At 41.5% G+C, this 22,781-nt stretch overlaps 1 protein-coding gene across 4 annotated transcripts in view; it reads left to right on the forward strand.

Annotated features, from left to right (window-relative positions):
• The first annotated feature begins 215 nt into the window (after nt 1-215).
• The window catches only part of BARD1 (BRCA1 associated RING domain 1), a 46,371-nt gene continuing 23,805 nt past the window's right edge, over nt 216-22,781 (forward strand). For all 4 annotated transcript variants that reach the window (XR_010884525.1, XR_010884526.1, XR_010884527.1 and 1 more), the window contains exons 1-6: nt 216-367; nt 523-579; nt 4,034-4,179; nt 12,804-13,828; nt 21,558-21,638; nt 22,340-22,512. Coding sequence is in view for 1 of the 4 variants with exons in the window: in XM_067298733.1 (XP_067154834.1) it covers nt 216-367; nt 523-579; nt 4,034-4,179; nt 12,804-13,828; nt 21,558-21,638; nt 22,340-22,512 (1,634 nt within the window). In the remaining 3 variants the exon portion in view is untranslated. The remainder of the gene's footprint in view (nt 368-522; nt 580-4,033; nt 4,180-12,803; nt 13,829-21,557; nt 21,639-22,339; nt 22,513-22,781) is intronic.

Below are 22,781 nucleotides of genomic sequence, written 5' to 3' on the forward strand. Positions count from 1 at the left end.
GGAATGGCCCCGCCCCTCCGGGGTAGCCCCGCCCCCACTATGCCCCGCCCCTCCGGTGTAGCCCCGCCCCGACACGCCCCGCCCCCTCTGGTACAGCCCCACCCCCGCGCGGCGGGAAGCTCTCCGGGCCCGGCCGCGCATGCGCACGGGCGGGCGCGCCGTCCTCGGCGCTTGCGCAGTGGCGGCGAGCGGCGAATTTGGAGCGGCGGCGGGAGATGCGGGAAGCGCTGCGCGGCCGCTCGGGCAACCGGCCGCCCCGGGACGGCGGGGCCGACCCCGCGCCCGCCATGGCGCTGCCGGGCTGCGGCTGGGCCCGCACCCGCGCCGCCTTGGCGCGGCTGGAGGCGGCGCTGCGCTGCTCCCGCTGGTAATGCCCCCCCTTCCCCTCCCCTCCCCTCCCCTCCCCCCCCCCGGTGGCCGTTTGGCGCGAGCGGCCGTTAGGGCCGTTGGGGCGCTCGAGGCGGCGCGCGTTAACGCTGTGGTGTTTTCTTTCCCCCTCCTCCCCCCCCCCCCCGCCGACAGCGCCAGCGGCCTGCGGGAGCCGGTGTCTCTGGGGCGGTGCGAGCACGTCTTCTGCCTGTGAGTAGCGCGGGGGCCTGGCTTGCTCGGCCGAGGCCGCTTTGGGCGGCGGGTGCGGAGGGAGCTGTGGGTGGGGTGGAGGGGGTCTCCCCCTCCTAGTGGCGCGGGAACACAACTCCCTGGCCTTCCCGTCGCCTCCAACTCCTCCCTCTCCCTCCCTTCACAACAAAAAAGCCGCCTGGGAGGGTGCTGGCTGGTGCCAAGGGTTTTTCTTCTGCTTGAGAGGGTTGGGGTGCTGCTTGGTACTTGCCCTCGCCTCTGCCGGCGTAATCGTTCCCTTATCACACCTGTCAGAACACACTGGGGTGGCAAAGCTACATCTGTGTGTTGTTTGTCAAGTGATCCGAGTGTTTAAAAACCAGGGTTAGGATGGCAACGTCTGGCCAAGCCAGCAGGCCTGAGGAGGTGGTAGCCTCTCGGCCTAGCTTTGGGCGCTTCCCTGCCCTCCCGGTACAGGCAGAGGGGTGAGTGGTTCCTCGCCCCAGAGCCCCCTTTGGGGAGCGCAAGGGAGCGTTCTGGCTGTCCTGCGTGTCGGTGCTTTTCATGGCGTACGACAGCAAACGCAGAGCTATTAAAAAAAACAAAAACAAAAACAAAAAAAACAGTTATATACCTTAAACAGTCATCTGTTGGAATTCTTCAGAAGCTTCAGTGAAACACAGATGTGAGCTGTCCAGTAAAACAGTGTGCTTTTTATAAAGATGAGGGCGAACGTGTCCTTGTCTCCACTTTTAATCCAGTCTGGGCATTTGGTGTTGCCTCTTGTATATATGGTAGTCACTATGCCAGTGAAAGTGGAGAAGGGCCTGTCTTCTCTCCCTGTCTTCAGCTACGCGTTTCTAATGAGAGCTTAAGGTGCTAAAGGCCTGAAGAATAAAGTAGTCATGAAAGGTATTTTCTTACTTTTTAAGGAGTAACAGATTAAACGATATTAATGATGCTGCTGGCATCCTTGGCCCCAGGATGAATCTATTAAAAGACATGCAAGTGATTTATTTCTATCCAGATATTTAGGTTCTTTCCTAGGTTTGGTCATTAATTGCTGTGGAAGCTTCTGCCTTCTGAAGCAATTTTTTTGTTCCTTGTTCCTTTTGTACTTCCTGCACACAGAGTACTCTGTGAAATAACCCCCAGAAGCTTGTATAGGTTTTTATAAATGTGTTGATATCTATCTTATAAAATGCTTTTTGACAGGTGTGATGTGGATGGCTGAAGGTTAGTGTAAGGGTAGTTTAATAAATGTAACTTTGTAGTTGTCAGGCACCTAAAGCCTTGTGGTTTTATTTTGAATAACCCCTGTATAGTTTGGAAGATAGGTCTTCAAGAACACCCACTGTTGTTTGAAGTATTTTTAGAAAAGTTTTCAAGACATCAGAAGATGCGGTTTGTATGGATAAAGCTGGAAAGAATAGTGAAGAGGAGTCTTAAGCATTCACTGGCAGCTATTTCTTACTCCAGAAAAAGTTTATTTGCTGTTATCCAAGTTTTTTGGTATGCAGTGATCCTTTCCTCTTTGTGTGTCTGACCTTTTAGTCATCAATTTTAATGTCTCCTTTGATGGCAGGGTCTTGCATGATGGCTATTAATTTTTTTTTTAATTAAACCTAAGGAAATTTAGATTAATCTTTTCCCAAACAAGTTTGCTAGGGGGTGGGTTGAATCATCAGTGTTCTGACGTGAATTTATTCTGATCCATTGCTAAAGACAGACACTTATTAATATGCTTGGGAAAGAGTGGATGAATGGCCAGAGAAGGCTTCTGATGTATGAGCTGACATATGTGAAAGTAATGAACTGCAGTAATCAGGTCACACAATGTAAATGGTTCTCCCTCAGCATGGGTTTTATATGGACAAGGATGTTTATTAAGATCGGTTCCTGCAGCTTTGTCTGAGTAGTTCTACTTAGTTAGTTATAGTTAATGGATACTGACTGTAAAAACGCAACAGCTAGAAGTAATTAGGAAATGTGGTGGTATAAAAGTCATTCCTTATTTCCCTTACACTACCTTTTACAGACTTGGGAGATCTGAGGTGGATTTTTCTAGAGAACGAGAGCTGCTTGGTTCTCATCTTTGCTCTAAGTGATTTGTCCCTGTCATCCAGAATATGTCAAAGCCAAGTACTCTGCTTCAGTCCCTGTCATCACAGCCGTGCCTTAACCGCTACATCCTTTGCCCTCTCAGTGCAGGCTTCTTAAAGCACAAAACACAAACGTTTAGCAGCAGTTTTTATCTCGCGGGTTTCCCATCTTGAAATTAATTGAAGATGGGAGATTGTGTGGTGTTAGAGGCAGAGATTTTCTGAAGGGCTCTCTGCACTGGCATAACTCTCCTCTTAAGGAAGTCAGTAGAAGTCAGTCATAATATTTCTGATATTGTTAACTGATATGCTGTTAGTTGTTTTTTTGGGATGGATGACTGTCCATTAGCTTCCAAGCTGGTTATATGTTTGCAGTCTAGATGCACAGACTTTGATCTTCCTGTCCAGATAACAGGGCCATGATATCACCTACATGCTGCTGGTTCGCATGTTCAGCATGGTCTGCTAACGTTTAACTTCATAGCTTTGGCTGTTGTTGTGAGTGTTAGCTGGTGGTAAGGTAGCAAACAGGGAGTCTTTTGAAATTCAACCAGTCTTGGGTAAGTGAAGTCATAGCTTATATTTAATAGGATAGATGGGAGCTAAGAAATACCAGTGGGGTCTGCCTATGCAATTCAGACAGCAAATCTTAAGGTCCTCTTGTTGGGCTAATCAAATGAATAAAGATTTTAGGCTCATATGGGGAGGGTAGTATTACTAAGAAGCTGCAAGTATTAAATGACCTTTACTAAGTAAAGCTATGTTTTTCCCCTGGATCTTCTCCCGAGATAAATACTGTAAAAGAGAAAAGTCATGCAATACTCTGAATGCCTGCGGCTTCCTGTGGGACTTCTTATAGCAAAATGTTCAGACAGATGAAACTTCACAATATCAAGAAAGTTTTAAGTAGGAACAAGTGGAAGTGATAGTTCAGTATGGATTGGTTTTCTGTCACTCATTTAAAAACAGAAGGCAGTTGAAGAATAGCCCTAGCTTTAGCTGAGGTGTAAAAGAACATGGAGCTTTAACTGTTGGAGCATAACTGTCAACCACAGACAATGAACAGAAATGGATGTTTAGCGTATCTTGAAAATTTTGATCAGCTTGTGAGTGTATGAGAGTTGAAAGATGCAAAGTTTTTGGCGACAGTCTCCTAACAAGGTTCTGGACTTGGCTTGCTTTATCATGGCAAATCACAAGAAGAATTAATATATCCTCTCCTGCATTTATGACTAAGTTTTGTGTGCTTTGCAGTGCTAGTTTGTCAATGTTAAAATCGGAGGTTCTTGCTGAGCATTTGGCTGTGAAATGGTTGATAGCAAGTATAGCAGATAATTCATACTGGATGATGAATGCCTGTGTTTGACTTTCAGCTCTTGTGTGGGCGACTGCATTGGCAGAGAATGCCCGGTGTGCCACACGCCAGCCTGGGTGCAAGATGTGCAGATAAACCGGCAGCTAGATAACATGATCCAGCTTTGCAGCAACCTGCGGCATCTACTGGGTGAGGACACGTCAGGTAAGAGCAAATTTGGGTCTCTGACATCCACTGAATCCAGACTGCTCTGTTTCATTTCACATGCTTTTAGAGAACAAGCAGTGCAGCCCTGTTTAAGATTCTGAAAGGTTGTTCTGAGTCGTGTTTGGAAGATTTGATTTGAAGAGAACTGTCGGTATGGATTGCTCATTCTTCAAATCTGTTTTTACTAAGAAATCTGCATGAGCAGGTTCGTCCATAATTCATTAGAATCTGTCTTCCAAAATTAGATGAAATTAGGGTACGTTCCTAAGTCATGTGGCAGTTAGTTGCACAAACCAGACGGACACGAGTTATCTTATGTGCTCCTAGGGGGGTGCAAATGTGTAATGTTTTGCAGTGTAACCTTCTTTAAGGGGGGCTCCTGTTAAAGCGTTAATCCATTAATGCACCAAGATGCACACACAGTGTCCCAGTAATCTTTGGGTTAGGTTTTGCACGTGGTAACCTATCCATGCTCCCTGCCTAAAAGGGGAAGGAAGCAGGTCTTGGTTCACTTATGTCATTCTGATCCCAAACATCAGCTAGTTTCCTATGACAGAAGTTTGTCTCTGCTGACTGCTAGAATCCCACTCTAGGAAGATCATACTCTAGGAATTCAGCTCCTTACCAAATTTTAGGCTGATTGTCAAAGTAGAAAAAACACATTCACCTGCATTCATTTCACTTCATGCCTTTTCTGCGAGCACAGAGAGAAGCATTTTTTTGTAATACCAAGTTTGAGAAAACATTAATTTAGCTGTCAGATACAGAAATGGTAATTCTTCCTTTATTGTTATTTGCTAATATATTTGTCTGAATAAGAGGGTTTTTCTTGTCTAATCCCATCAGCGCCTTCACATTTATTTAAGCAATAGCTCTTCGTTGACATCGAAATGTGTAGATATTACTGAAGTGTTGAGGCTAGAAGCCTATGTCCAACTGCAAAGGAATAAATTATATATAGATATAAAATCCTATGGTGATTAAATGTTCTGGAGCATAGAAAATGTAGATGGTGGCTTAAATGGGATTTCAGGGAAACATTTTAAGAGGTGAAGGCTTTTCAGAGTACAGCTATAAGAGAATCTCTGAGAGGAGTTACTTGTAATGCTATAAATACAGTATTTCAAATACAATCTGTTACAATTACTGTTATTGTTTAGACATTTTGGAGAACTGTTATAAATGGAAAAACTTGCGTAAGTTACTTTTGGTCTGAGTTTTCGTTGTATAGAACTTTAAATAATGCATTTAACCCCATAGTGCTTCTGAAAAGGTTTGCACCGTGTGGTTAAACCAAAGACCAAAATAAGGCTGTCTTGTGTCCTTCCTTGTGTTTTAACTTAAACTTCAATTTCTGTGTCTGCCTCTGTGGAGATGGTTTTATTTAGAGCTAAAATTATGAGCTGATGTAGGAGATTACTTTATCACTTTTAGGTTTCATCCTGTATTAAGGATTAATGGTCTTTTGGATGCTTCGTACTTTAGTTATGGTAAAAAAATCTGAGAGGTGATAATAGTTCACTGTCATAAACGCTTTGGATGCAGTAAGTAAATGTCCGCACCTCTAATGACAATCAATCATGTGTCCCACTGTGACAAATCACAGCATGCTGTACCTCCAGAGACTTTTCAAGCTAATCCTTTAGGGTTTCTTGCCACTCTGAACTGCTCTGTTGCTCTCCGTGGAGAGCATAAATGTCCTGAAGTTAATATTTACGAAACGAAATAAATGTGTGTGTGAGTTTGGACAATCGGGGCCTTTCTTATTAAGGGGTGACTTTCATGTTTTTAAGAGCACTGTATTTTTACCAGATTCCTGCAGAATTTTTTTCTTCTTCCCTGAAAGGTCAGAAATTGTAATTTATGTTCCAGTAAAGGAAACAGACTGAAAATCAATCTTTCTGTTGAAGAAAGAAAGGGAAGCAGTTGCAATAGGGATGTTTTTATGTATTTGTTTTATATGCCTTTTGCATTTGTTTTGAGACAATTGTGGCTTGTCTTGAGGCTTCTGTTTGAGACCCTTGTTGTCAGTGAAGTTTCTAAGGAAAATGAGTCATACTACCCATCTTTTAATCTAAAAAGACAAATTCAGTCAGCCCAGCAAGGGATGTGTTTGTGTTGTCTTTAGAAACATGCAGAACTCTTGTGGTTTAAAAGGGCGGGGTTAAGTGCCCGTGTTGAATATTTCACGTATGAAAAGCCCTGTACCATCGTGTTCTACAGCTCACATGAGAGGGATCTCACTTGGTATCCCGTTGGGATGGGGTGGTTTTTTGCCAAACAGTGTGTTTGCTTTAAGAAGCGGCAGCAAATGATTTGGGAGAGACTGCAGAAAACAGCTAATACTTCTATTTTAAATTAAAGGGAAGAAGAACAAATGACATTATAGAATAATACCGGAGGGACTGCAGCGGAACTGGCAAATAGACTGAATGTAGAACTGGCTTGAAAATGCAAGCTACGGGTAGCAAAAGCTGCAGCTCGGAACTTGTTTGTTAGATGTTGTATCCTTAGGCTGTGGCGAGGGAAACTGTGGCCTCCTCACTGCTGGTGTCTGGCGTTGGGCCTTTACAAGGGTAGTTACCCATGGGAGCGAGAAGCTGGCTGGCTTCAAAGATGGCATGTTGGCAACATTAGAGCTAGAGATTTTGAGGAGCAAAGTGAGTCGAAGGTATCCCGCATGGTGGCTGATGCCACGTCAGGTGCCAATCTATCTGTAGGTGCCAGTTCAACAAAAGCCATTAATATGCTTGCGGATAGGCTAACGTAAAAAAAGGCAGCTCCTTCGAAAGGAATGAATTAGTATTGCCCTGAGCTCTAGCTGGTGGAATGACAGCTGAGAAAATGGAGGCCAGGAGGAGTCTTTCTCCTGTTACTCGAACTAGTGTACTTTTTCAGCTGAGCAAGAATGACACGCTGGCAAAGCTTTTGGTGCTGATAAACAACACAGAAGATGGGAGAAAAGGGAATGTTTCTTTTCTTCTGCCTGGAGCTGTGTATTTGAAGTATTGAGGAAGTTGCACGGACCAAGGTCTGTGGCAAGACATTTCTATTGGCTTCCTGGGTTTTGCCTTTTTTTTTTTTTTTTTTTTTTTTTTTTAATAGGACAAGCTTTCATTCCCTGTTCTAGGCCGCTACCTTTGGAAGCTGTTGTTAAGATATTTCTTTTATATTGAAAAAGCGTGTTTCAATCCAGGCTGGAGTTCTCTTCCTTTTGACTGAGGAAGAAAGGCTTAAGCCAAAGAACAGAAGAAATGCTGATGTGGATGTAGTTGGAGCAGTTTAAAATGTTTTCCCCTCTTTGTGTGAGACGTGTGGGGATGCTCCAAATTCACTTCAATGCTGGACAAGCTTAAACAGATTTTTATTACTTCATAGTGAAACAGATTTGGACATGCAAGCAATCAGCAACTGCATCTCAGCTTAAAATGATTTGATAAGTCTGCAAGAGCGTGCCTCTCTGGACAAACTTTTCTTCAACTTGCATACAGCTCTTTAAAAGAAGAAGGTCTCTCCTCAATTGCTAGGTAAAATGGTGTAAATCTAATAAGAAATAGGATCCAGATTTTTCTAAAGAGGTTTCATACCCTACATTAAATGTACTAAAATAAAATGAGTGTTGAAAGAAACATCCTGAAGGTAGCAATACGTGTTGTCAGTTTATCTCACCATGAGATGGGGGTATAACTTTTGATTCATGTGTATGTAATTAAGTTCAAAATTAAGTTGAAAATCTGAAGTTGTTCCATTTAGCCAGTAAAAGATCAGGAATGCTTTGTTTTACAAGATTAAGTACATCTTTGATGAAACCAGTGTATAATTACTCTGTGGCTAATCTTGAGCACTTACATGTTTTGAGGACGTCTACAAACGTTCTAGCAGAAAGACATTAAGCATCTTTGTCCTGAGAATATGGTAGTTGCTGCAGTAGCTAGTGACTAGTATTGAATGGTCTTGTCTCTCTTCCAGCCTTCTGTAGAATACAAATGTCCTCTCCTTTGGGAGGAGGAAAGGACCTATTAGCCCTTGGATTATTTTCATTTCCTGTCTGCCATCCCTCAGGATTGGATGATTCCCTTTCCAAGTGAGACTTATTACCTGTGTTTACCCTAAAATGTAAAATTACTGTAATTAAGGTGGGTAATTAGGAAGAACTTGTCGAATCATGGACATAGTATATAGCATACTAGTGAAAAAGAAGGTTGATTTACAGTAATGCTCTTCAGAATGAGTTTCTAAATACTTCAGCAGATTTTTCTCAGTTTGGTGCACTTTGTCAGAAAAATCTATGAGAATTTATTTTTAACCATTTATAGAGGATTTTACCTTATTCTTCATAACATAATCTGCCTCAGACTAACAGAGCCAAACTGAAAGTCTTCTATTTTCTTTTCCCCCTTTCTTGTAGAGAACTTGACCTTGCAGGTGTTGGTCAAATCTTCTTAAGCTCATGTTGATGCTGGTGGACAGTAAGACAAATCAACTTTGATTAGCCTTTCTAGCATCACAATTTAGTTTCTCATTTACTGATGTGGAGGGGAAGATGTTGAACTCCTGCTGTAACAGATTACACTGCATTTCATATATGCTATGACATTTTTCATAATAGCTAAAGATGAGTGTTTGAATAGCTGGAATTTCTTCCTTCCCCCCCCCCCCCCATGTTAAATACTTAACTTCCAAAATAATCATTCTTCAGTGAAGGCACTAATGTTGCACAGATGGTACTAAAGCACTTCCCTTTGATTTTTAATAAGGGACTAGTTTGTCAAAGAGATTTCTCAACTTCTGTTCTGAAACCCATAATAGAGAATAATTTGAAAGGCACACAATGTGCATCATTATATTCCTTTGATGCAGATTAATGATAGCTAAGCCACATTTTCTAATTGCTCTTTTTTTCCTGCTCTAGCCTGTTATTGCATCACAGCAGAACTTGGAAATATAGTTCTCCAGTTGCAAGGCACTGTGTAGCTCCTAATATTTTTGTCTATTCTGGACCCTTTTAACACTCAAGGAATTGAATTTTATTGAATGTCAGCATGAAGAAACTTGTGTTTGTTAGTGCAAAGAAGTAACTTAGTGAACAGAGAGACTTCAGTTAGCACATCATGTAAATGAATGTTACATTTAATACGTAGGTAATGCAGACTAAATTTGTTGCAATTATTATAGGCCAGTTCTAATACTAACCGCTCCTGCACATAGTCTTTACACTATTGCAAATGCATAAAGTAATCTAAACTTAATGAGGAAGGCTCTACTGATTTACCTTGTGTCTCAGTGCATCTCTAACATTTTGGAATGGGGGAGTGACTTGTAGTTGTGTATTAATAAGCAGAATTAAATCTTAATCACAGACAGTCAATTTTTTCATTCCTGTTGAGATGCAAGCTGTGTTGATTGGCTTTCAAGTTGGAGGCAGCAAAGAGTTTCTTTGGATCGATTTTTCTATGAGCAGTTTTCTCTGAAGGTAGTTCACCTGAATGCACTTATCAGATAATACCCTCTTTATATAAATGAATATTTACATATTAAACTGCAAGAACTTCCCTTCAAAGCTGTTCAAATAAAGTTGATATTAGGTACAGATTACTCTGAAAGATAGAGTTTTTGGAGAATGGTCCAGAAACAGCATCATGGTAGAAATGCCAGTAACCTCCCTAGTAGGCTGTGGAGATTCCCTAGGTTTGCATGGTTTACCTCTCAGTATGTGACAGGAGATCTTTCACAATATAGATGACTTTTTGATCAAATTGCACGAATGCCTCCCCTCCTTTAAAACATGCTGCCTCCCTTATATACCTAAAGAAGTTGTATATAAGAAAAATAATCCTAGGAGAGTATTTACTTGCTGTATTTTTAGCAGGTTTTTAATAACCTGACTAGTATGTCCCTGCTGAGCAACCAGTAATGAACAGCTCAGTTTAAGAACCCTTGTGATCGATATTTCACGAGCTCTCTTAATGCCAGAAGTGGTACATACATAGCTTCCAGTGTACATACTTAATTGTGCTATGCTACTTTAGATCCTGCTTCTGAAGGACAGTGCCTTTGATTGCATTTGTCACTTGGACTTTAAAGTCTTAATGTGCTATAAGCATCAAAACAAATTTTAGCCATAAAATTGTTGCACACATTGCTTTTGCAAGCTGATTTCATTCTTGCACTTGGAGATGACTGATGGTTCTAGCAAGGTAAATATTTTAGAAGGAAATCTGCTAGTTGTGTAAACAGTGAAGGCAAGACAAGTAAATAGTAACTGTGTTTTATATTTTGCATCTGTTTGCAATCAAGCTCTTCCTTTTTTTAGATGTTATTGTCGGAATGAAACTGGATGTGATATCTTTCTGGAGGCTAGCTAGTTATGAGACTTCAGTCTCAATTTCGATGCTTTTTTCCATTTGCACCAAGCCCTGCCCTAAAGGAAAACCAAATAGTTGCAGTTCTGTACATGACAACTGTCTTGCCTGTATGCTCTAGTTTTTATTGGATACCCAAATGACTGATTAGCTAGCCTCAAGCTGTATCCTTAAAGGCAGTTTTGGTCTGATGCCTTACATATCCTGCTAGCTGAGTCTCCCAATACCTTGCATATTTCAATTCAAGAGATAAGTAGAGTAATTTAAATCAAGATTGAGGAAACATTTAACCTTGAAATGTTTATTTTGGTGTTGAATGACTAGCTATGCAATTCTGCTTTGAGTGAAATAATTTCAGACTTGTTTTTTTGTGGGTTAGGGGTTGGGACTGTGTTTTGTCTGATACTGTGATTTATTACAGCCTGATATGGAAAACAGGTTGTAGTTACTAACACTAAAAATGGAAGAGAAGGTATGGAGAAGAAAAACTACATTACAGAGTTAGTTCACTGAAATGAAAATAATAAGGTTGCAGAGAGTCTGTCTTTCACTTTTAATACTCAAGGCTTTGCACAGGTTTTTATTTCAAGAATGTTAAAAAAAAAAAAAAAATCTTGGTTTTAGCGCTATTGAAAAAAGTAATAATACCCAACCTGCCTCACTAGGCAAAATGAATATTGGTTTTGTGATTCTGAACATTCCACATCACTAAGGAGACTTTTGTGAACGGTAGTTTAGTCCCTGTGGTTGGAGGCAACCAAAAGGATGAGATACCCTCACTGCTCAAATGTCCCAAGATCCAAAGTTTCACACAGTAATAAGCCTCCCATTTACTTCAGAAAACTTGTCCGAGTAACCTAAAGCAAGATAGGTTTCCAAGAAAGAATCTGTAAGGACTCGTTTTTAGCATTCATCAGCACTGAGAGAGATGCCGTCAAATTAAATTAGCTGTTAACTTAAAGGTCACTCTGTACTCCTTAATTTAGTCTTAAGCCATTGAGGAGACTGTTTATAGCTCCTGCTCTCAACAGTTACTTTATGCATAGGCACTACAGGATATTCCTCTGTCGTCTTAGTTACTGATTTATAATGTGCTGCATGCTTTGATTTACATGAAATTGCTCTGTTGCATCTATTTAAAGAAAAGTTTAAGATCATCACAAAGTGTAACTTTCTTGGAATTATTTACTACCAAGGGGTAAAGAATCAGATGATAAGACACAATTACTTAGAGATTTTGTATATTCCTCTGACTCATCCACTGAATCCGTGAAATTAGTCAAAATTTGTCAGGAAAGTATAACACTTTAAGGATGTTATGTTTGACTGTGTACTTACAGTTACTCTTCTTCTGTGTGTCTGTGTGTTTTTGATCGTTTTGTGTGTACTTTTTTTTTTAGTATTGAGACTTGGCTAGAACCGTGCGTCTCCAAATGGATAAATAATGTTAACTAAATCATTTGCTTTTCTGAAGTGTACTGAACTGATCTGATTGTTACTGACTTTTGAATTGTTAACACTTCATATGGACTCTAAAATCTTTTTTTTAGAAAAATGTAGCGCATCTGTGCTGTGCATGTGTATGCACAGCCTGATTTTTCCCTATTTCCAGGTAAAATCCAGTTAGAGGACCAGTTTCTCTCCTATCCGTAACCTGGTCAGACCTCTGGTGTGCCTGTGCTGCTTCGTGAACCCAAAGTGTTGAGGAGACTCTTCTCAGTGGCGCCGAGCGACAGGACGCGAGGCAGCGGGCACAAACTGAAACACAGACACTTCCATCTGAACATGAGGAAATACTTTTTCACTGTGAGGGTGACAGAGCACTGGAACAGGTTGCCCCGAGAGGTGGTGGAGTCTCCTTCTCTGGAGATATTCAAAACACACCTGGACGCAATCCTGTGCAATGTGCTCTAGGTGACCCTGCTTGAGCAGGGGGGTTGGACTAGATGATCTCCAGAGGTCCCTTCCAACCTCAGTGATTCTGTGAAACTTCCCTCCCAGGATGCTCACTTGCCTAGCGGGTAGCTTTAGCTGCATTTGGGATCCCTGAACTCTAGGTGCTGTGGGTTTTTTTCTTCCTTTATTGATCTTGCCAGCTTAGTTAAAGCTATTACATGTCTCTTCAGAAGAAATGAAGGCATCACAGGTTGTATTTAGTAACTCTTCGCCAGTTATTAGTTTCTGTTTTTTTTGTGTGTTTTATTTCTTCTGCTGAAGAATACTGTGCAAACTATTTTTCTTCTTTCCTGCCCCGCTTAGATTCAGCAGAAGATGTATCTGTACCAACAGACCCAGACTGTGAAACAAAGAGTAAGAAGGAACAGATAAAGATGTGGTTCAGCCCAAGAAGTAGGAAGATTAGGTGCATCCTGAACAAGAGTCAGCCAGTAACTAAAAGCAATAAAGTTTGTCAAGACCCATCTTCAATTTATGATTTCTTTCCTTCCCCTCCTCATGAAAAGCCTTCCAAACAGGCCAAAAAGCCTTCCAAACAGGCCAAAAAGCCAACACAGAAACTAAGTAAGAAGATGAAGAGAAAACGTTTAGCAGACATCAACAAAGTGTGGGGCTTAGAGAAGCTTGAGCAGAAAGGAGGAGTTGAGGAGGAGATCTCCAATAAGGAAAAGTGTGTGATTATTTGCAGTCAACCAGTAGTCCTATGTACCCCAGAACCAAATAACCCTGAGGAGACACTTCAGCAGGAATCCGTGAAGGAAACTGATTCCAGCAAAAATATGGAAGATACGGAAATATCCCCACAGGTGAGATCCTCGGAAAAGAAAGATATCAGTGAGGTTGCGTGTCCTGCACGAGGCAGTAAGGAAGAACTTTGTGCTCCAGAGAAACCACTGTCAATAGAAAATGAAGTTACGCCTTTAAAACGTGGAAGGGAGCAATTCAGATTTCCAGTTACTTCTCAGTCTAAAAGACCAAGAAGATCCGAGAGGAACATTAGGAATTCAGGCAGTCAAGAGGCTTGCTTAGAGGAGTTACCTCAGGGCTGTCCTATCTCCCCGGCGGCTGAAAACAAAAGTCCAGTTCATGTTTCTTCTTCTGTATCAAAACTCGCTGGTGACACCTTAATGAAGACAAGAAGCTCTGCAGTCTCTCAAGAAATAAATAGTCCTTCACTTTCAAAAGTTCCCTCTACTCCATCTACTTCTAAGACTTGTAATCAGATAGGAATACCACGCAGTCCTTCTGTGTTGAAGTCTCCTGGTAATAACACGATTGCCAGAAGAAATTACAAAGGAGAGACTTTGCTCCATGTTGCTTCCATCAAGGTAGGACTGTCATCTTTTATTTCAACTTAAAACAAAGGTTTAAAAAGACAATGCTGTGTTAAAAATATGTCAAACCGTTCATTTCAGCACATCCTACTTTTGGGGTGGGGGGTGGTGGTGGGGACTTTTTTTGTGGTCTTGCTCTTCTAGGTGGAGAGTTCCCAGCCTGATTATTATTTTTTGACTTCACAAAGAAGTGACTGTGGGAATGCTTGAAGATAATTATCCATGAATTTCAATGTATTTCAGTGTTGGTTATGCTTATGAGGTCTGGGAAATAATAAAATATTTTGGCCTTATATGCCAGAAGGTGGTCTTTGATTTGTTAAAATTTCTGAGTTTAGCTGGGTATTTCAGATCCTACCAGCTGATCCTGATGGGTTTCAACTTGACCTGATTAACACAGCCAGGACAGGATTTGAATTACTTGCATAATATCCACTAAGGTTGCACAGAGTTAACTTTAAGTATTCCAGAATCTTTGAGATCTTCCATCTGCTGCAAGTGTTCGCTCGAGAGGAACAAAATGCTGTGCCCTGGGATTCTTGTGCTGTAGCCTAGCCTGGACGCTGTCCCCACAGATAATATAGACAGAGCACGAAGAAGGAGTTAGGATGTTCTTTGTGGACTTTGCTTTTATGTAGCCTTCGTTTTATTCTTGCAATGACACCTCCACTTATCTTGCTGTTAAATTATTGTCTTAGCTAGTTTCTGCGGAGGTAGAATCTCATGGGCTTTGCAACGTTTCTTTCCCCTACTGCTATGTAAAAGCTGCACACAGATGAGGGAATTTGAATGCTTACAGTCAAACTCATCAAATGCACCGAACAAGCAAGTGAGGGCTTAAAATATGGCAGCTCTTTCCTGTGAGGTCATTTCAAAGAGTTGGTACTCTGGCAACTTAAATGTAATTTGTGCTAAATCATAATACAGAAATACTGTATTAATAAAATGCCTGCACTGGTAGAAATGATTCACCTGTAAGCATGCTGATATTTATGTAGCATTTTATTTGTGGAGACAAGGAGTTTTCTTGATAAATAACTATGTCCCCCCCTCAATATTATTTTAAGCTGCTCCTCTTGTTATTCTTACCTCCCTTCACGATTCCACTTTAGTTACTAAAGCACTGCTTGCAAATGGAAGAATAATTATGCTTGCATGTTTTACTGGGAATTTCTAAGCAGTGTTATCACGACTGGTTCTGAAAAATTGGGCTGCCTTGATAAGTTTTCACACAGGCGCGATTTCCAGCAGTGTCTCATATGTTTCTGTGAAGCAAGCGCTTCATCTAAGAAGAGAGAATGTCTGTGCAGCTTATTGGGAAATTTGGAGTAAATGCAGTGGTATGCCAAGCAGTTGGTTTTTGACTGCAAAGGATTTTGAAGACAAACAGGGAAAATTAAACAGGTGATGTTATAGCCATCACATGCTTGTTCTCTGTGTCTGTTCAAGGTTGGTAGTACAGCTGGCACTGCTTGTTGGCTTTGCTGCAGCACTGTCTGAGGGTGGGTGAAAAGCTGAACTCCAGCTGTAGCGAAGGTGATGGGGTGGGCTGACACCTGAACAAGAGGTGGGTTTTTTGGTGGGTCTGGTAGTTTTGGGGGTTTTTTTAATCCAGGTTATGAATTCTATCTGGTAGAGTGTTTTTGGCATTTTTTTCTGTTTATAATTATTGCACTAGAAGTGGGAAGTTGATTCTGCTCCTTGTTAGTGCTGCTGTGTTATTAATCCCTTAATGCCATTTGCATTAAGAGATGCTTGCTGATAAGGCATGGTTAACTAGCTAGGGCTTCAGGGTGATCCTAAAGCTACCACTGTCTTTTAAATATAGTAGTTAAAGTAAGGCAAGGAGAGTGGTATTCCAATTGTGGTCTTAGTTCAGTTACATGTATCTTCAAGTTCTAGGACTACTAAACTTCAGATTCAATCCAGAGAAAGTTGTTCTGCTGTCTCTGAACCTCAGCTCCTCATCTGTAGAAGGAGGTAATACGGGTTATCTCCTCTTATCTGTGTTCTTTGCTCTTGTTGCAAAGCTTCATTATTAGGGGGTATATTAGGGCATTCTTAAGAAATTGCTGTGTTACCTGACAGCCAGTAAATGTGTACACAGTTACTAGCCCATGACAGCAGGGATTAAGATCAGTTTGCTCAAGGCAGCTTGTATGTGAGGAGTTAGTCTTTCCAGACAAATGCTGGTGATGGTTTTGCAGGCTTCTTACTTTGCAAAGCCAAGGATCTGCTGGGGGGAGGTGGCAAATGTAAGGGGGGTGGAGGGGAAAAACAACAAACATTACTGCATGCAAGTATCTTCAGTATAACCTGTGTGTTTCCAGATCATCCTCCCAACCTGTAGAACCCCGCTAGTACACGTAACAGGCGATGGAACTGATAAATCTGTGTCTCTTGGAGGAGCTGGTCTTGAAAATATTAGGCTTTGTATGTGTGCTCGCACAGTGGTGGTTTTTTTTTTTTAATAACCCTGTCAGATCTCTGTTTCTGGAAGAAGTGTTTTTCTTCCTGATCTCTCTTATATAAGAAATCTCTTTTTGGTTTCCATAGCCAACCATGTTTTTCCATGTGTGTAATGGGAAGCAGTCTTGTAGCTGCTCTCCTCAAAATGGAATGAAGTCTAATTCTCTGGGACTTCATTAATTATAAAATGAATCTGTATTATGGTCTAATATCCTGAATTTAATGAAAGTTAAATGAGTTCTGTCTCTTTTTTTTTCTTATTTAAAAGAGATAATTATCATTATCAGGCATTAAAATTAAGTGTATTGTGCTGTTCCAAATGATTCTGAGGGATTGTCCCAGTTTACTACTTCTACTCTAATGATAAACTTACTGAAATTAAAATGGTTCTTGAAAAAAGATTCTAGTGTGGATGAGCTTAATGCTGAGTTACACTAATAAATTAAAGTAAATGCGTCTCTTCTCATAGTAAACAGCAGTCATGTCTATCTTCTTCCATAGTCATTAGACGTAAAACTTCCAATCCGTTAAAATACAAAATGTGACCTGTTGCGTTCCTGAGAGTCTGAACTGATGGGAAATTGCCCCATCAACACCCCTTCTCTATCTGATTTCTTTACAGCAAAATAATGAGCAGCTCACAGAGCTGGCTTGGCGCTCTCATGTATGAGATGATTACAAACTGCAGCAGTCTTTACGACTTAGCTTGTTAGTACAGAGCCTTAAATCTACTACGGAGACAAAAATCCTTTATACTTCTCTGGTAAAGTCTTTCAAGTTTTATTTGTGTCTGCATTTCTTCCGCCTTCTGCTGTGACAAGGGAGCTGACCGGGAGGTTCACAGCGTGGTGTTGCTGCGGTTATAAACGCTGTGAAGGAGAAGAAGAATAAACTGCAATGCAACAAGGTAATGGCTACGGTATTACAGAGAAGTGAATAGGACATAGCTGGGGGAAGGTTTTGATTTTTATGCCCTCGGTTAGATTCAATTAGGCAGAGTTGTCATCTTTCTGAGGAAAGAGGAAACTGCATCTGTCCAGAGCATCTGGTTAGTCCGAGTCCAGAGCAGAGGAATGCCAGCACTGCTTTTGGTTGTTCTCTTCTGCTCCAGCGACCTGTAGTTTTGACAGCTGACTAAGAGACTTCCTGAAGGCTTCATCCCCAGCTAGCCTGCTGTGCTGGACTCCTTGTGTTCATTATAGTTAGTGCTGTCATAACCGTTAGATAAGTTCTTCTGAGCCTGGGAGATCCTTCTGCCTTTATTGCTTTGCTGCCAGGTTGAGTGTATGACACACGAGAAAGGAGAGAGAAAGAGACTTTTGTGGGTTCTGTGAATATATGATGGCCAATGGCAGAATACGTTTTGGATCCTATTTCAGGGGCCTCTGACCTTGTCAGCTGTGCAGTCTGGTTCCTCCTTTTGGGTGCCAGGTGGGTGGTGCGAGTACCCTGGACGTAATGCCTCCCCTGCTGCCTTTTCTCTTGGGCTTTTCGGTAGTCAGCTGTGTGCAGGTACAAGGGGAGAGTTGTGCTGCTGCGTGGTCAGATGGTCCCAGCCTCTCCTGGGGGAGAAGGCAGGGGTGGACAGCCGCACTCCTGCCAGCTGGTTCGCAGTGAATTAATGCATCGCTTGGGCAGAGATCTTTCTTCCAGGCCTTGTTGTGACTTAGCTGTGTGCACATAACATCCATTCCTTGGGAGAGAAGAGGGCTGTTGGCAGAAAGTGACAGGATGACTCAGGTGCAGGTGTAATTCCTGAGGCGGATACGAAGTTGCAGTTTGACTCTAATATTAAATCCAAGCAGTGTAGGAGTGGTAAGCAGCCTCCTTGATCATGGGTACTGTCCAGTAGGTAGCTTAGGACAAAAACATAGTAGTGTCATGGTTTAACATGCAGACCTTAAGAATACAAAACCTGGCTGTGATCCAAGCAGTCAGTCTTCCCAAATACTGATGTGAAAGCTTAGAAACAAGTTGCTGTTTCTTATTTTATAGTGCTTAGTTGTTAGTTCTCTTGTTTCTGAGGTGGGTTAAACTTAACTTTAATGTTTTCCTTCTGTTACAAATGACTATGCTGAACCCTAGGCTTGTTAGTAAATGGACTGCTGGGTAGAAAATAAATTTAGAGAAGTTTGAGGTGAGAAACTCGCTGTTTCCTGGAAACAGTTGGTTGGAGCGTTCACAGTTACTACAAGGACTTGAATTCATTTCTGCCCTCTTTCACCACTTATCATGAATTGTAGAAAACCTAGTTTCCCTCCTCCTCCTGTGCCATAACTTAACAAGTGAATGTATTTGGGTTTTGAGTGGGTTTTTGTTCACTTTGCCTCACCTGAAGTTAGAAGGTATCCGGTTATTTTAGCGGATAAAGGGATGAGTGGTTGTTTGATATGGTACAGGTTTTCAGCTTCATCTTCCTGTACTGCCCCAATTCTTTAGGACTTTTTTGAACTGACAGAGTACACTTTCATTAATTTAAAGGTGACTTTTAGGTGGAAAACATCTATGGCTAACAGAAATAGTAACAAATATAATGGGAAAAACTTAAATAGGGCTGAAAGTATGCTTGCAGTTCTTGACATCTGTCTATGTTAGGCTCATGACCTAGTTGACACTAGGGTTTGGGTGGGGGGGGGGGGGGGGATGGAATGGTCCAAGCCAAGTGAGGGTGGTTTTCTGGGCATCAGCATCTGCAGGATTTGAATTCTCATTGGGAGGGAATTGTCTTTAATACCTGTGAAAATGCCCTTCTTGCTTCTCTTTTTCCACTCCCCCCCCCCCCCCACCGTGTGTTTTCTCTAGGGCTCCTCTAAGCTGTAGCAGAGGAAGAGCAAGCTAGTTAGATCATTTTGTCATCACTATACATAAGTATTTGGGATCAGTGTTTTTACGGTGGTGTTGCTGGAACAAGTCAACTCAAGAGACTCAGTGTACAAAATATCTATTTCAGTAGTAGTCAAAGCAACTTTTTGGAGCGTGTTTGAATTAGTAATCTCAAAACAATAGCTGGGTGTAGGTGTAGTCCCTTACGCTTTCTTAGTTTTGGGGAAGGGACTTGAAAAGATGGAAGGTATGTAGGTGTTTGTAGTTGGCACAAGTAGGGTTGGTGCCCTGCTCGGTGCTGAGCCTTTCTGGTTCAGAATCAAGCAAAACACTTAAGTGTGTGAGTAATCTTATCAACTTTAATAGACCTAGTCAATGTGTCAAGTGTGCACTCTTTTGGATCACTGTCGGATGTTACCACCTTGCAGGAGGGACTCTAACACGTGCCTGCTAAAGAGCTGCTGCTTCAGGTTTTTTTATTTATTTATTTACACCAAATTTTCACAATGTAGTAGTTGATTTTAAGAACCTCTTAGGGGATAAAAGGCATGTCTTCCTAGCATGCTCCATGGATTTGAATTGAGAACTTAATTTCTGGCTATATTTCTTCTTCCAATTTACAGGCTATGAACAATTTTCTTGACAAATCACTTGCAATCCTGACTGACAGCACCTACCTGGTCATTGTACAGAGTAACTGGAAGAATCACTTCCCTTTCCGTCACTCTTAGGGCTAGTTGCAAGTTGTAGGGAGCAAGTTCCGTTTATGACTGAGGTGACAGAGCACTGGAACAGGTTGCCCCGAGAGGTGGTGGAGTCTCCTTCTCTGGAGATATTCAAAAAGCCGCCTGGATGCAATCCTGTGCAATATGCTCTAGGTGACCCTGCTTGAGCAGGGGGGTTGGACTAGATGATCTCCAGAGGTCCCTTCCAACCTCAGTGATTCTGTGATTCTGTGATTCTGTGACAACATTTTGCTTTCTGTAATGCTTACTGCCCTGTGGGAGTACTGTTGAAATGTCAGACCCTTGCGGTAGATGTTTGCAAACTTAACTTTTAAAGATAAGCTCAGCTCTTGCTCATTGTCGGTAATTGTATCTCCTGTCCATAGAAAACGATATAATGATGATAGCTCTAAGCTGCCTCTGAATAACTGTTCGGATTTGGTATATGTGTGTTTCCTTGCAGCCATGAAGTATTCTGACAAAGCAGCATATTCTTTAGTTGCTTAAAACGTAATATTTTTCTGGGACACCTAGATTGTGAATATAACGCGTGGAACTCAACTCTGATATGTTAATTTGCTTGACTGCGGTAAAGCCAGCGAGTCTGAGCTTTGTGTGCGTGTGAATTCTGAGTTTACATTTGTTGCACGTTGGATTCATTTCTGCTGAGCAGAGTTTGACGTCTTAGTATTTTTTTTCTAACTGAAGAATAGAAGATTAAAGCTATCTCGTGTTTCAGAGATGGGGGGGGGGGTGCATTGGCTGCTTGGGGGACTGCTCCAAGAAGAAGGGAGAGAGGAGTTCGGAGTCCGTCTGCTTCCAGTCTCTTGGACTTCCTTTTTGCCTGCTTTTTACAAGACTCGCACTACAGAGACTTCCATGCCTCAGCTCCCATGGGAGGCTTCTCCTTGCCTGTTTACTGCAGTCTTATCAACTTTCTCCTATGCTTGACTTTAAGAGTATCAAAACTTTTGATTCAGAAATCCTGCCCAGTTGCTTTCTTCACCTTGTTTCTGCTCAGGCTCTTTCTTGTTCCCATAATCTCTGCATCAGTTTCCCCCTTTTCCTACGTACGTTTCCTCCCTTACAGTAAAACCTCAGAATAGTACTCCCCCCCCCCCCCAAGTACTTTTCTGCAAATGTAGACATGCAAATGAAAGCTACGGCAGTAAACTGCCAGACATAAAGGTTCATCCTGTTTCAGCATAGGTATAATTGCAGTGTTAAATAGAAACACTTCTATTTTTCCTTTTGACTTGAGGAGCTACAGTTTATAGCTTGTCAGACATGTTAATCTATTTTACCTAGGCATGTTTCTAGCCAGTTATTTAGAATAATTTGAAAAAATTCCAATTTGAAGGATGTTCAACTTCTGAATAAATGGCCCTGACTTTAATCCTTGCAGTCACTTCTAGTGAGTAGATTGTAATCAGCACAGACTTGTCCAGCTATGTATTTTGAATTAAGACTGTCATCTGCGCCTAACTCGCACTGCTCCTTGGTTAAGTAAAATGTGCAGGTACTTCTGCACATACAGTGTTGATAAATAGTGATGGTTTCCAAGCCAGTTTAATTTAGTTTCAAAACAAATGCAGTGATAAGTCTTCCATTCAGGAACTGTCAAGATAAAAATTTATCTGCATCTTTTTTATTTTTTTGTAGTATATCTTTACCTCTTAATGATAACTTTTTTTTTCCCTGTGTAGGGTGACTTAGCAGCTGTTGAACAGCTGCTGAAAAATGGAGCTGATCCTAATGTTAAAGACAATGCTGGCTGGACACCACTGGTGAGTGTTGTAGGTTTTTTGTCATCTTATCTTTTGATCAGCTTTCATTTCATCCCTTCTGTCCTCTTTTATATTTTAGTCCCCTTTCCATAATTCATTGTCACCTAAATGTGTGCAGAGTGAAGAAGTGATGATAAATAAGCGTAAAAGGATTTGTTATTAGCAACTACTGTCCTGCCCAAATCCAACTTTCCTTTGCTAGGGTAGGACAGGTCAACAAGTTTATCAGCTTGTGATCTTGCAAATGTCTGCAGTTTCACCCATGATCGTTTTCTACAATGTGTACGTTTTCTGGATTCTTAATGCCCTCAGCTGGTTTTACCATTTTGGAAGTATATCAAGTTGTTGAACGAAGTGTATTGCACACTTGAATTACAGCAAATAAATAAAAGGTTCTTTTCAGCCATAACTTCTTTTCTGAAGAGCACCCTTGACCGAGTCTAATCTGGGAGGCTTTGTTCCCTCTATAGTCTGATTTGTACACAATTGGTCTTTGTTCAGTTCCTTTTTATGCTTTTTTTATTAGTACCAGGTTCCAAAGTTAATTCATGTCAGGAATGTAATGCAGTGTCTTTGCATCATCTTCCCTGACCATCTACTGAGAGATGTTTAAAAAGTGTGTTAATTTGTGTGACAGAGATGCTTCCTCTTAATTCTGTTTCATTTGGGTTATAACACTACTTATGGATTCACTCAACTAGCACGAGGCCTGTAATCACGGGCACAAAGAGGTGGTGGAGCTGTTGCTGCAACACAGAGCACGGGTGAATACTACCGGCTATCAGAATGACTCCCCGCTTCACGACGCTGCCAGGAATGGGCACGTGAACATTGTCGAGCTGCTGCTTTTGCATGGTGCCTCCCGTGATGCAGTGTGAGTAGATGTGAAATGTTATTTTAACTGTAGCATTAGCTACACCTACAACTTCTGGAGTGTGTTAAATATGAACCAAAGCTATTAATACAATATATGCAGTTTACTATGCAGTATGTGTGTGTGTGTGTGTGGGGGGGGGGGTGTTAAACATCATATGCTCCACTATGCATATGTCCCCCTTTTCAAGGTGTTCTCTTTTGCATTTGGTTTGTCCTAAGCTTTTCTTTAAGACATCTGAGTCTCAAATAGCTGAGGTATGTAACTTG

This window comes from Apteryx mantelli, chromosome 6 (genome assembly GCF_036417845.1).
Source record: "Apteryx mantelli isolate bAptMan1 chromosome 6, bAptMan1.hap1, whole genome shotgun sequence".
Lineage (NCBI taxonomy): Eukaryota > Metazoa > Chordata > Aves > Apterygiformes > Apterygidae > Apteryx > Apteryx mantelli.